Source organism: Arachis ipaensis, chromosome B06 (genome assembly GCF_000816755.2).
Source record: "Arachis ipaensis cultivar K30076 chromosome B06, Araip1.1, whole genome shotgun sequence".
NCBI classification, from domain to species: domain Eukaryota; kingdom Viridiplantae; phylum Streptophyta; class Magnoliopsida; order Fabales; family Fabaceae; genus Arachis; species Arachis ipaensis.
The window spans coordinates 132,515,569-132,529,838 of NC_029790.2; the positions used below are offsets into that span (position 1 = coordinate 132,515,569).

The following is a 14,270-nucleotide window of genomic DNA, read 5'->3' on the forward strand; positions in this document are numbered from 1 at the left end:
ATGTAATTATTTTGCAGATTATATTATATCAACAAATTATAAATCAAATACCGATAAAAAATAATAAAAATTTTTAATAATTACAATTTATTTAAATTATTTAACGACTCTTAATTATTAATTTTACGTGTTGAGTTGGCTGAGTTTTCAGTTTTCACACTAAAAAATAGTAACAAAGTAACGAACCAAACCAAACAAAAAATGTCTTGAACCTTGAAGTTTCGTGAATAATTTCAAAAAACCACGGACCTTCAAAATCAAAGCACGCTAATTTCTATTTCTATTTATTATTCCTCTATTGCTCTTCTATTCTTCACAAATTCTTTTCATTATTCTCACTCTTCTTTGTTCTGATAAGTTTGATTAATTAAGTTCTATAAAAAAAAAGAGATAAAGAAGATGATGCATATGACATTGTATTGGGGCAAGAAGGTAACACTTCTCTTCGATTCATGGAAGACCGAGTCATGGCTGAGTTACTCAATGAGTCTACTCGCTTGCCTTGTGGTGGCTGCACTCTACCAGTATCTCGAGAATCGAAGGATTCGCCTGAGACTCGCCGGCGAGAGGAGGCTGCCACCTGTGGCGGCGGCTATTCAGACACCACTTATGGGGTGGAAGATTTCAAGGGATAAGGCGAAGTTGGGTGGGAAGTTGATTGGATCGGTTCTTTTTGGTGTGAATTCTGGGATCGGGTACTTATTAATGCTTGCTATTATGTCCTTCAATGGTGGGGTTTTTGTGGCCATTGTTTTGGGGCTCTCAATTGGGTACTTGTTATTTAGGAGTGAGGTTTTTGAAGATGATGTTGGTGGTGTTGGTGATAGGACTTGTGCTTGTGCTTAATTTAATATAATATAGTCAAACTTATCAATTATCAACTTCTTATAGAGATAAGCATGCGAGTTTCCAATTTTTTTTTATTCATTGAGTTTAATCAATCACTGTGATTTGTGAGATAAGATACTTTTCTTTTCCTTTTTTGTATTTTTTGTTGTGCTGATGTTGAGTTGATAAATAAACTGTATTGTTTGCGATCATGGAGAAGTGCTAATAAGAGTAGCCACTTTTAAGATTCTGAATTATGTGTTTGGGATCATGGAGAAGTGCTAATAAGAGTAGCAACATTTTAGATTCTGAATTGTGTTTGTTTAGGGTCTAATTGCTTTTGTTGTTTTGGATTTTTGGTTGGACCATATATTGAGGCATTGAGCAGAGGAACATTGCTTATGTGTTGTAATTCTTTAGATGTTTTACCAAGGGCAAGATAATTGTTGATGTGAAACTAATGCACATGCATCTCGATAGCAGTGGATATTGCAGTCAAAATATGATTTGGACAATTGTATAAAAAAATTTACACTGATTATAGTAAAATAAAACGTTTTTTTAAACCCTCCCTTTGGTTGTGGGTTAATCTAGTTTTTAACTTTTAAAGATCCACCTCCATCTCTTTTTTTGGATCATGAGTTCATGACCCCTCTATGTCTTCATCGTCGGGAAGAGGTATTTATTCTGTTGAGCAGGTACAAACTTAATGGCCCTACTTAGTATAAATTACAGTAGGAATAAGGAAGATCAAAGGGGTAACACAACAATATAGACGCGGATTTCACTCTGAAAAGTACTTTTCTATACATCCAACATATTTGGAAGTAAAAAAAAAAAATGTCCAGCAATTTGTAAACAATCTGAAGGTGCACCTTATCCTTGATAGCAACAACAAAAATTAGGCAATCACTATTTGCAGAAACCTGAGGAAATACAATGGCACAAACGGGAACAGTTAGCATCTAGGCTTGTTAAAGATGAATCACAGGGAGAAACATTGGGAGAAAAAAATGCACTTCCTGAACTTCAAGTGAGGGTGTTTCGTTTGAGGATAACAGCTTCAAAACCCAGATTCCACATGAACTCCCTCTGATTTCTTTAAGAGGGATCCTCGTCGTTGGTACAAAATTCATAATGTGAATGTGAACTACATGATTCACATAACTAAAGAAGCATCCGAACAAATAGTCTGGAATCAATGACATCAAAAGATCCTCTGTTGTCTATGGAAAACGGCATCTCGCAAGAATGAAAGAGAGTCAAAACATGGCATGGAGGACGAAAAGCATCCACATTCATTATCGCTGACCATCAGTACTTAACAATACTAGTTCACTTTCTTGCGTTAAGGCCTTGTACTTGAAATTGATAGGGAGCCATCTCTTAAGACCCTCAGGCCAATACCTGGCAGAAAAACATAAAAACAATATCAATGTTTAAAATTATAAAAGGAAGTAAACCTTGCCCAGCTGGGTTGATTACATAGATCATATTTGAATTTAAACCTTTGACATCTGTTTCTTTTGACAGTTTAAATATTGGTTTTCTGTCTTCTGTCTCTTAACCATTAAAGAGCCCTTTATTTGATTTGCCCTCCTTATTAGGACTTCTATAAGCCTTTTCCAGAAATGCCCAAACCATTTAACACAAGATTCTACCATTTGTTTCACAAGATCCCAACTTTCTCTATAATGCATCTATTTGTGTTTTGTGATCCCATCTTTTCAAATGCGTATACTTGCCCAAAGTCACATCCTCACTGGAATACTAAACTTGATTTCTTTGTAGTTTATAACTGGCAAACATTAAGTCTTATACAAGCACTGGAAATCTTATGGATATATGGTCAAACATTCCTCAATTTTTGTCTTTAGGTAAGAATTTTTTATTGGTGACTACTGTTGGGTACAACTTTCTCCGTCAGTCCCCCGTGCTTTCACCCTATCATCTTAGTCCTAGACATTCTAGCCTCGTTTTTCATCTTAGTCTCAAACCATAGTAAAATATAGCTTAAGTAGGAAGCTGCATGAAACATCTCATAATATCCTGGTTGTATCTTATAGATAATCTTACGAGTACTTTTCATAATTGTTTATATTCTGTAATTTATTTTCGTATTTAATTAGGATTAGTAGTCAATTATTTATATGATTATGGATTAGTAATTTGTCTTTAAATACATGACAACATATCACATCAATATCAGACAAATTAAAATTATTTTATAGATAAAACACACACGTTAGTACTATTGTCCCTATATTCTCTCCTTTTCCTTTCCCTGTCCAACACCCATAACATCATTATGGTTAAACCTAGCAGTAAAAAAAATGCACAAGTTAAAATTGACACCAAGTCAAGTGGAAAGGATATTACAGTTACAGTGGCCTTTAACGTCAATGAGACTAAGAAGAGATATCAAATAATTTTCCTGGAATCTCTCCTAGAATATAAAATAGGCACTTACTTGTCCACTCTTTCACAAATTGCTCGACGAACAGAAGAATTAAGGCCATATGCAATTGAATTAAAGAGGCCCTGCAATAAAGAGAGAAAAGTGAAAAAATTAGCTACATTCATCATAACTTTTCATGATGTTGCAGTTGATGGTACCACTTCTAATGATATCACTAAGGGATGGCAACAAATTAAGAGGAAAAGCATATAATATTGCAGCAAACTGGAAAGTGATTAAATGTGATATCATTACCATGTGATGCACTTGTGTAAATTATAAATAAAAACTATTTTAGACTATCACTGGAGTTCACAACATTAATTAACAAAAAGTTACCAAAAAAAAAAAAAGAATCATTGACCAATATCAAACTACTGGAAAACCTTGACCAACATTTAAATCAATGTTTTCAATTATCATAGTAATCAGGTAACCAGTACCTCTTATAAGGCCAGTAAAGTCAGAAGCGCACACTTGTTAATGTATGCAAGGTAGTTGGAAGCACATCCTTGAATGGATTTTATATTTTTTCACTTTAAATATTTCCTCAATTTTGAATAAGTTGTACTCAGATGTATTGGGTTATGAATTGAATAAAGCATTTGATCTGTTATTGACAAGAATGAAGGGAACACAAAATATGCCCGATTGTTTGAAAAGTAAAAATGCCCAGAAATGGGTGCTAGAAAATGGATGGAACAGACAAATTATAATAACAAGGCCTTTTTCCTACTAAATGGCACTATTCTGTTTGAACGATAAATGTGTTAAGTTTTGATATAAGTTATAAAGCATACAGTAAATTGAAAATCTGAAACTATGGTTACTGGTTGATACCATAAGAGAAGCCATTCCGACATCTAGAAATGAGAGCCAGAAGATCTTATGGTTGGGTTCAAAGAAATCATGAATACGGTTAATGGTTCCAAAAGCCCATGATCCTATTAGAATCAGTGGATAGTATCCCCAGCGATTTAGAGCCTGTAACATAAAATAGAAAATACTTCAAGTATTTTTCAATAAGAATGTAGATTCAAAAAATAACAACAGTTTCATCTTAAGCGATTAGTTTAGGCATAAATACAAATCTAGTCATCATGAAATCCCAGCCAACAATATATATATATAAGTGGTGAAGCTTGTGGAAGTCTAAGCACATTATAAAGACAGCGCAAAGTTTAATTCAGATTAATGAAAAAGGAAATGCATAATCATGAAAAGCTTTTCCATGAAAATTTCCTACATTAGCAGAAAAAAAGCTACCCTAGATTCCTAGAGTGATTTAATCATCCACGGAACAGAAAACAGAAAAAGACTCAAGATACAATACAACAACAATAACCAAGCCTTTTCCCACTAAGCATATATGCAAGATACTTTATGGATCAAACAATACCTTTGCATCATATCATAAACCGAGTCCTATAAACAAGCCATTAAATAATGATTTCCTCCATGGTCTACCTCTAATGCTTGCCAATTGCAGTACAAAGATTATTTTATGTTTGAAAGGGATCTTTGTTGTAGCTCTTTTTTATTTTTTATTTTTTTGGGTTCCATTCTCTGAGTATGGATATTTGTTTTCAATGTTGGAATAACAAACATACCCTCATGTTATCCCGTGCATCTGATGCATAAGGTTGGCCTGACATACCAACTGCCATCTGTAAAATTTGCCAAGAAACATTAAATAGTCTCAAAAACTTGCTATACAAGTTGTTTCTTCTTTGTTTGACAAAATCAGCAAAATTAGATACATACACGGGTTGCATTGTTCAGCATGCGTATAACTTGGAAGTATGTGAACCCATTATATAGTATAGCAGCCCAGATAAATGAGCTCTCACCTCTCAGCAATGAAGATGCAATAGGATAGTTGAAATCAAGAACAAATTTTGAAGTCTAACGCTCCAACTATTGGTAGATAATGACGCCATACATCTGCATGATATTGCTCAATAAAGTAATCTTAGAAGTAATATGATTAGAAAGTCACAGAAGACAAATATTATTGCAAATAGTCCATTTTTCAAACAACAATATATAAAGCTGATACATTATAGATGCATACCCCAGACATACAAGTGAAATAGTCATCAAAGAATATTCAGCTATCTAAGAATTCCCGGTCATGCTATTCTGACGAGCACCTTATTCTTTTTGCCAGCAGATAAAAGGAGAACTTTCCCATCCACTATATCTGCTTCCTCGATCCTCTTATTTTCACTATTCACTCTGTTATTGTTCAAGTAAAGACCCCCTTGCTTCAACAAGCGGCGCGCGGCAGATTTGCTCTCAAACAAACCAGAAGAGACCGAAAGATCTACCAATGACAAGTTCAAAACACTGTCATAAGCCAAAGAACAAGATGGTACACCCTCAGCTATTCCCTCGATAGTTTTCCAGTCCAACTTTGTCTCAGATCCCGGCCGCAATGCTTCTGTAGCCTTAAGTGCCTCAGTCAAACCCTCCTCTCCGTGAACAAACCTTGTAACTTCCTCAGCAAGTCTGCGCTGAGCAGTATTAGGCACATAATCCAGTTTCTTCATCTCCCCTTCCAATGCAACTATCTCCTCAATATCCAAAAACGTGAGAATCTTCAAAAACCTAATAACATCTGCATCTGGAACCGTGAAAAAATACTGATAAAACTTGTAAGGTGACAACATCGCAGGTGAAAGCCAAATCGCGCCATCTTCCGATTTTCCAAACTTAGTACCATCACTCTTCAACAAAAGAGGGAATGTAAGTCCATAAGCGCCCTCGACCTGCAAGATCTTCCGAATCAACTCAGTCCCAGCAGTTATATTCCCCCACTGATCACTCCCCCCAATCTGAACATTCACACCCTCATTCTGAAACAAGTACAAGAAATCATATCCCTGCAACAACTGGTAGGTGAGTTCAGTATAACTCATTCCTTGTTCAGATTCCAATCTCTTCCTAACACTCTCCTTAGCTATCATAGACCCAACCCTAGCATACTTACCAACATTCTTCAAAAATTCTAACAAACTAAACTCTTTCCACCAGTCATAGTTATTCAAAATCACAACCTTAGAACCTTCCAAGTTCGAATTCAGAGAGCGACCTAGAATTTGTTTGATAGTTTGGGATATACCTGCCGTGTTCCTCTCTAGTGTGGCAACGTCGAGCTCCGGCCGCTCCAGTGACTTGCCGGAGGGGTCGCCAATGCGGGCGGTGGCGCCGCCGATGAGGGCAAGGGGTTGGTGGCCGCAGCGGTGGAACCAGGAGAGGACGATGATTCCGAGGAGGTTGCCGAGGTGGAGGCTCTCTGCAGTGGGGTCGAAGCCGCAGTAGACCTTCAAAGGCGGGCAATTAGCGGCCCCGGAGAAAGATGGCGGCGATGGTGCTGCGGAGGATCTCAGGGCGGAGTCATTGGTGGTGGAGTCGAGGAGGCCGCGCTCTTCGAGGACTTCGATGACGTTGCGGCGAAGCAGAGTTTGAGGTTGGTGTTGGAGAGTGCATTTGGTTCTGGTGAAATGGAGAGTGAGGGAAGAAGAAGAAGAAGAAGAAGAAGAAGAAGAAGAAGAAGAAGAAGAAGAGGGTTTGAAAGGGAAAAGGGAGAGTTTGGTGGTTGAGCGAGATAAGAAAAGGATAGTTCTTGTCGAAGCATAGATGTAAGCCATTGCTGCTTCTCTCTGCCAGAGTTTGCTTCCTCTATCTCTATCTTCCTTCCATTTTTATAAACAATATTAATATTAATGGGATAATTCACATAATTGCACTTTCCACCTCTAAATTGTATATTACTAGTGCATCGACAACGCACATGGCACAAAAATAATGAAAAAACGTTTATGTTAATTAAAACTGAAAGGCATAGTATTCAATTAACTTAAATAATGAAAAATTATTAACTAATACATATAAATATATATAATATATAATAATTAATTTTTATAATAATAGATAGACTATTAAAAATTAAAAAATACTAAGATCTTATGTTCTCTTTAAACATATCTTATATTATTCTGAGTCAATTTGTTCTTATTTTAAACTCCAAGCATTTAGTTTCAAAATTTGTATAACCTGAATTTCATTATTAAATACAAAAAGAATAAATTTTATAGGGATATAAATTATCCTTTTTTTTTTTTAACAATGAAATGATCAATCTGTAATGAATTATAATGTACAGATTTAAGTTTACAGATATTTCCATAACATAACTCTTCTTTCAACACATGTAGTATTTTATCTTTATATTGGGGAAGCAATTTGGCCAGCTGTGGTGATCTAGAAAGTTAATGGCTTTGCGAGTTACATGACTTTCTTTAATTCATTTGTAAACTAATATTCGATGAAAATTTTTTGGAAATTAGCAACTTTTAGTAATTTTGGTCATTATTTAGTCAGTATAAATATTAAATTATTTTAACAAATAAATTTTATTAATTTATATATACAAATTCTAAAAAATATAGGTACAAACTGTATTGATTTATATGTATAAAATTTTAGTAAATATAAATACAAATTATATGTTTTTGTGTGTAAAACGTCTATAAATATAGATATAAATTATTGTTAACAAAAAATAATAATATTTGTTAATGACTATGTAACATTGCTCATATTCTAATTCAACTTACCATTTCTCTATTCATAATTTTGAATTCCTTTTAATTACTTACAAATTTATTTATTCATATATTTATAATATGTCATATATATATATATATATAATATATATGATTTTCTTTAATTCATTTGTAAACTAATACTTTGAGAGAAATTTTTGAGAACTAGCAATTTTTAGTAGTTTTGGTCATTATTTAGCTAGTACAAATATTAAATTATTTTTAACAAATAAATTTTATTATTTTATATATATAAATTTTGAAAAATATATGTATAAACTGTATTGATTTATGTGTACAAAATTTTAGTAAATATAAATGTAAAGTATATATTTTTGTGTGTAAAATATCTATAAATATAATTATAAATTATTGTTGGTTAAAAATAATAATATTTGCTAGTAGTGATGTAACATTGCTCATATTTTAATTCAACTTACTATTTCTTTATCCATAATTCTGTATCCTTTTTAATTACTTGTAAATTTTTTTATCCATATATTTATATTATGTCATATATATATATATATAATGCTTAAAATGGTTAATAATAATACTAATAACATTTTATTTATTCAATTATGAAATATATTTAAAAATTGGCATTATGTTTTCAATTATTTACATATTTACTTAACTATTTTTCCTATTAATATGTTAAATACTTCTAAATTTTAATAGTATCTAATTTAAATACTTGATACATGTATTAAAATGACTAAAAAATATGAACAAAAAAAAATTATAAGAGTCTAATTATGCAATATTTATATATAAATGGTCCTTCGGTCTGATGGTAGTGAAATTGCCCTGATTTTTTTTAAATTTGTAATTAAGTGAAATAATTACATGAGTGAAAAAATTTGGAATAAAAAATTAGAGAGTTATGTATTTGTAATATAAGGAAGATCAAAGGGGTAACAACAATATAGACGTGGATTTCACTCTGAAAAGTACTTTTCTATACATCCAACATATTTGGAAGTAAAAAAAATGTCCAGCAATTTGTAAACAATCTGAAGGTGCACCTTATCCTTGATAGCAACAACAAAAATTAGGCAATCACTATTTGCAGAAACCTGAGGAAATACAATGGCACAAACGGGAACAGTTAGCATCTAGGCTTGTTAAAGATGAATCACAGGGAGAAACATTGGGAGAAAAAAATGCACTTCCTGAACTTCAAGTGAGGGTGTTTCGTTTGAGGATAACAGCTTCAAAACCCAGATTCCACATGAACTCCCTCTGATTTCTTTAAGAGGGATCCTCGTTGTTGGTACAAATTTCATAATGTCAATGTGAACTACATGATTCACATAACTAAAGAAGCATCCGAACAAATAGTCTGGAATCAATGACGTCAAAAGATCCTCTGTTGTCTATGGAAAACGGCATCTCGCTAGAATGAAAAAGAGTCAAAACATGGTATGGAGGACGAAAAGCATCCACATTCATTATCGCTGACCATCAGTACTTAACAATACTAGTTCACTTTCTTGCGTTAAGGCCTTGTACTTGAAATTGATAGGGAGCCATCTCTTAAGACCCTCAGGCCAATACCTGGCAGAAAAACATAAAAACAATATCAATGTTTAAAATTATAAAAGGAAGTAAACCTTGCCCAGCTGGGTTGATTACATAGATCATATTTGAATTTAAACCTTTGACATCTGTTTCTTTTGACAGTTTAAATATTGGTTTTCTGTCTTCTGTCTCTTAACCATTAAAGAGCCCTTCATTTGATTTGCCCTCCTTATTAGGACTTCTATAAGCCTTTTCCAGAAATGCCCAAATCATTTAACACAAGATTCTACCATTTGTTTCACAAGATCCCAACTTTCTCTATAATGCATCTATTTGTGTTTTGTGATCCCATCTTTTCAAATGCGTATACTTGCCCAAAGTCACATCCTCACTGGAATACTAAACTTGATTTCTTTGTAGTTTATTACTGGCAAACATTAAGTCTTATACAAGCACTGGAAATCTTATGGATATATGGTCAAACATTCCTCAATTTGTCTTTAGGTAAGAATTTTTTATTGGTGACTACTGTTGGGTACAACTTTCTCCGTCAGTCCCCCGTGCTTTCACCCTATCATCTTAGTCCTAGAAATTCTAGCCTCGTTTTTCATCTTAGTCTCAAACCATAGTAAAATATAGCTTAAGCAGGAAGCTGCATGAAACATCTCATAATATCCTGGTTGTATCTTAGATAATCTTACGAGTACTTTTCATAATTGTTTATATTCTGTAATTTATTTTCTTATTTAATTAGGATTAGTAGTCAATTATTTATATGATTATGGCTTAGTAATTTGTCTTTAAATACATGACAACATATCACATCAATATCAGACAAATTAAATTATTTTATGGATAAAACACACACGTTAGTACTATTGTCCCTATATTCTCTCCTTTTCCTTTCCCTGTCCAACACCCATAACATCATTATGGTTAAACCTAGCAGTAAAAAAAATGCACAAGTTAAAATTGACACCAAGTCAAGTGGAAAGGATATTACAGTTACAGTGGCCTTTAACGTCAATGGGACTAAGAAGAGATATCAAATAATTTTCCTGGAATCTCTCCTAGAATATAAAATAGGCACTTACTTGTCCACTCTTTCACAAATTGCTCGACGAACAGAAGAATTAAGGCCATATGCAATTGAATTAAAGAGGCCCTGCAATAAAGAGAGAAAAGTGAAAAAATTAGCTACATATCATCATAACTTTTCATGATGTTACAGTTGATGGTACCACTTCTAATGATATCACTAAGGGATGGCAACAAATTAAGAGGAAAAGCATATAATATTGCAGCAAAATGGAAAGTGATTAAATGTCATATCATTACCATGTGATGCACTTGTGTAAATTATAAATAAAAACTATTTTAGACTATCACTGGAGTTCACAACATTGATTAACAGTACAGTCATCCTAAAATTGGGGTGGAGCTGATCGTGGAAAAATAATTCTTAAAGTGCCAAACTAAATTGTGACATTGGCATCATCTACTTTTGTATAAGTTACCAAAAAAAAGAATCATTGACCAATATCAAACTACTGGAAAACCTTGACCAACATTTAAATCAATGTTTTCAATTATCATAGTAATCAGGTAACCAGTACCTCTTATAAGGCCAGTAAAGTCAGAAGTGCACACTTGTTAATGTATGCAAGGTAGTTGGAAGCACATCCTTGAATGGATTTTATATTTTTTCACTTTAAATATTTCCTCAATTTTGAATAAGTTGTACTCAGATGTATTGGGTTATGAATTGCATAAAGCATTTGATCTGTTATTGACAAGAATGAAGGGAACACAAAATATGCCCGATTGTTTGAAAAGTAAAAATGCCCAGAAATGGGTGCTAGAAAATGGATGGAACAGACAAAAATATAATAACAAGGCCTTTTTCCTACTAAATGGCACTATTCTGTTTGAACGATAACTGTGCTAAGTTTCCTAGTCATCATGAAATCCCAGCCAACAATATATATATATAAGTGGTGAAGCTTGTGGAAGTCTAAGCACATTATAAAGACAGCGCAAAGTTTAAATAAGGAAATGCATAATCATGAAAAGCTTTTCCATGAAAATTTCCTACATTAGCAGAAAAAAAGCTACCCTAGATTCCTAAAGTGATTTAATCATCCATGGAACAGAAAACAGAACAAGACTCAAGATACAATACAACAACAATAACCAAGCCTTTTCCCACTAAGCACATATTGCTACATACTTTATGGATCAAACAATACCTTTGCATCATATCATAAACCGCGTCCTATAAACAAGCCATTAAATAATGATTTCCTCCATGGTCTACCTCTAATACTTGCCAATTGCAATACAAAGATTATTTTATGTTTGAAAGGGATCTTTGTTGTAGCTCTTTTTTTTTTTTTTTTTTTTTTGGGTTCCATTCTCTTAGTATGGATATTTGTTTTCAATGTTGGAATAACAAACATACCCTCATGTTATCCCGTGCATCTGATGCATAAGGTTGGCCTGACATACCAACTGCCATCTGTAAAATTTGCCAAGAAACAACAAATAGTCTCAAAAACTTGCTATACAAGTTGTTTCTTCTTTGTTTGACAAAATCAGCAAAATTAGATACATACACGGGTTGCATTGTTCAGCATGCGTATAACTTGGAAGTATGTGAACCCATTATATAGTATAGCACCCCAGAGTGGCATGTAAAATGTTAACAAATGAATTGCCTGCATAGTAAAGAGGAACTTCTTTTTAGAGGCCTGGGAAAGGATGGAAATTAGTAAACTATTCTGTCAAAAGGGTAGAAATGCATCATGGCTTAAATTAAATTTAGATTTTCTTATATCTGCATTATATGTGTCTCTTTTCAGTGAATCAAAAACCCATTTTATATAAAAGAAAGAAATGAAAAGAAAATATTACACAATTTCTTAGGGGTTACACAAAATGCAATACTCAATTGTGCTACAACTACTTGCCTTCCCTGCAAGTCCTGATTGAGTCCAACACCATGCAGAAAGATGTCTATGATCATTACCAAATGAACGTATAACTGTCATAGCCAGGGAAGTACCTACCAATAGCGAAAAAGATATATGAGCTCTCACCTCTCAGCAATGAAGATGCAATAGGATAGTTGAAATCAAGAACAAATTTTGAAGTCTAACGCTCCAACTATTGGTAGATAATGAAGCCATACATCAGCGTGATATTGCTCAATAAAGTAATCTTAGAAGTAATATGATTAGAAAGTCACAGAAGACAAATATTATTGCAAATAGTCCATTTTTCAAACAACAATATATAAAGCTGATACATTATAGATGCATACCCCAGACATACAAGTGAAACATTGCCTCAAACTCTTCAACATCTGTTTTGTGCTTAACAACAGTTCGATGCAGGGTAAAAGCAATTGTTGTGGTCCATAGGAAAGATGCCACACAAAAGAAATGTGTGCTATAGCCCTGAGCAGAGCAAAAGAAACCTTTTGATGGATCCCTGTTAAGGAAGAAGACATCTATCAATCATATGACGAACAATATCAATGACACAAACATCTGAAGAACTGTGCTTGATCTAGCAGATATACCCTACTATGCTGAAGAAACTGCAAAGCATATCCTGCAATTGTTAAAAGAAATTAAGAAAATAAATATTCATAAAAGAGAACTATACTAAGAGATTGTATGTCTTGAAAAAAGAAACAAAGCAAACAAATACATAAACTGATCATTTACACATAGTACCTTATGATTAATAATTGCGAAATGTCAAACCACATTAGCAGCACAAAATACAAACTAAAGTTGCAACTTACACGGCTTTGAGAAACAACTCTAGAAAGAATACAAGAGTTAGTTGCCTGAATTAGTTTTCTAACTGCCAAACAGATTTCATCTACTAAAGGTAATACTACAATCAGGTAATACTACAAGAGTTAATTTAACAACACGTATATTGCATGAAGAAGCTTATTGTGACGATTAGCTCACTAAGCATAAATTATATTCTTAAACATATTAAAGATATTTAAGGCATTTTTTCTTGAACTATTCAGTTAGGGATCAAGCCATAACCAAAATAACTTTCTGTCACTGGAGCTAAGGTTCATGAGCATTATACTCCTAACCTATTCCAAATTCAGCAAAATTCCTTGAACCACCATAACAAACCGTTAAAGAACCCAAACAGTTCTACAGTCATTCGTTCCGAAATCAAATTGAGCAATCAGGTAAAAGAAGACAAATACGCAATCAGATTTAAATTGCTTTAAACAACAACTACAAAGTTTGAAATCAAGCGGAAACACAGCAGCCACACACGAATTCTACTTGAAAATCCAAAGCTCATTCAATCACGCCATCTTGTTTTTGGCGCTTAGAGTTAAACTATATAACTCAGGAATCTGACACAATGTTCAAGAATTCAAAATAAGATGTGTAGAGAGCAAGAACGTTCGGTGGAGAAACGCAGCGTTTTGGATCTAGAGAGAGAGAGAGAGAGTACGGAGAGGGCGAGGTAGAAGACGAGCTTGAAGGAGAACTTGCGGAGCTCCTTGAAGAGGAGATAGCAGAGAACGATGAAGCCTGAACCAACGAACGAGAGGCTCGAAGCGCCGGCGTTAACACCAGCTAGAATATTGCGCTGATGCGCCGTCATAGAGACGCCGGCGACTGCGGCGGAGGCCACCATTCTGATGAACCGGTCGGTGGCGTCGATCGCCGAATCGCCGGGTTGGCTCTGAGTTCTGACTCAACAGAGGTGAAACAGTTTTTCCGTTTTTTAAATAGTTGTTTAAAAATTAATTACTTTTATAATGTGACTATGTCTATGTGAGTATGTGACAATATAGTGAA

The 14,270-nt window shown here is 33.9% G+C and overlaps 4 protein-coding genes and 1 long non-coding RNA gene across 5 annotated transcripts; 1 reads left to right on the forward strand and 4 right to left on the reverse strand.

Annotated features, from left to right (window-relative positions):
- On the forward strand, positions 177-1,082 carry LOC107648543 (copper transporter 5). Its single transcript, XM_016352367.2, has one exon. It carries the CDS (start codon positions 400-402, stop codon positions 844-846), a length of 447 nt encoding a protein of 148 aa, XP_016207853.1. The 5' UTR covers positions 177-399; the 3' UTR covers positions 847-1,082.
- Positions 2,130-5,071, reverse strand: LOC107605467 (G-protein coupled receptor 1). Its single transcript, XM_016307354.2, has 5 exons — positions 5,051-5,071; positions 4,897-4,953; positions 4,127-4,270; positions 3,299-3,369; positions 2,130-2,235 (listed from the first exon to the last, which is right to left on the reverse strand). Exons 1-5 carry the CDS (start codon positions 5,069-5,071, stop codon positions 2,130-2,132), a joined length of 399 nt encoding a protein of 132 aa, XP_016162840.2.
- LOC107605465 (tyrosine--tRNA ligase, chloroplastic/mitochondrial-like) lies at positions 3,345-6,991 on the reverse strand. Its single transcript, XM_021105230.1, has 5 exons — positions 5,361-6,991; positions 5,137-5,230; positions 4,897-4,953; positions 4,127-4,270; positions 3,345-3,369 (listed from the first exon to the last, which is right to left on the reverse strand). Exon 1 carries the CDS (start codon positions 6,937-6,939, stop codon positions 5,419-5,421), a length of 1,521 nt encoding a protein of 506 aa, XP_020960889.1. The 5' UTR covers positions 6,940-6,991; the 3' UTR covers positions 3,345-3,369; positions 4,127-4,270; positions 4,897-4,953; positions 5,137-5,230; positions 5,361-5,418.
- On the reverse strand, positions 8,813-11,355 carry LOC110263619. The gene is made up of 2 exons (XR_002349483.1): positions 10,515-11,355; positions 8,813-9,456 (listed from the first exon to the last, which is right to left on the reverse strand). It is a non-coding gene; the product is annotated as an uncharacterized LOC110263619 (long non-coding RNA).
- LOC107605466 (G-protein coupled receptor 1) lies at positions 11,804-14,210 on the reverse strand. Its single transcript, XM_016307353.2, has 6 exons — positions 13,921-14,210; positions 13,004-13,035; positions 12,743-12,912; positions 12,390-12,484; positions 12,036-12,137; positions 11,804-11,938 (listed from the first exon to the last, which is right to left on the reverse strand). The coding sequence occupies exons 1-6, from the start codon at positions 14,104-14,106 to the stop codon at positions 11,858-11,860; spliced, it is 666 nt and encodes a 221-aa protein (XP_016162839.1). The 5' UTR covers positions 14,107-14,210; the 3' UTR covers positions 11,804-11,857.

Coding starts and splice junctions, on each gene's coding strand:
- LOC107648543 (XM_016352367.2), top strand. CDS start 400: ATGATGCATATGACATTGTATTGGGGCAAGAAGGTAACACTTCTCTTC.
- LOC107605465 (XM_021105230.1), bottom strand. CDS start 6,939: ATGGCTTACATCTATGCTTCGACAAGAACTATCCTTTTCTTATCTCGC.
- LOC107605466 (XM_016307353.2), bottom strand. CDS start 14,106: ATGGTGGCCTCCGCCGCAGTCGCCGGCGTCTCTATGACGGCGCATCAG. Junction 12,913..13,003: donor AGTTTCTTCAGCATAGTAGG/GTATATCTGCTA, acceptor CTTCCTTAACAG/GGATCCATCAAAAGGTTTCT. Junction 11,939..12,035: donor TGCTGAACAATGCAACCCGT/GTATGTATCTAA, acceptor CAAATTTTACAG/ATGGCAGTTGGTATGTCAGG.
- LOC107605467 (XM_016307354.2), bottom strand. CDS start 5,071: ATGCTGAACAATGCAACCCGT. Junction 3,370..4,126: donor TCGGAATGGCTTCTCTTATG/GTATCAACCAGT, acceptor TCTTTATTGCAG/GGCCTCTTTAATTCAATTGC. Junction 2,236..3,298: donor ATTTGTGAAAGAGTGGACAA/GTAAGTGCCTAT, acceptor TTTTTCTGCCAG/GTATTGGCCTGAGGGTCTTA.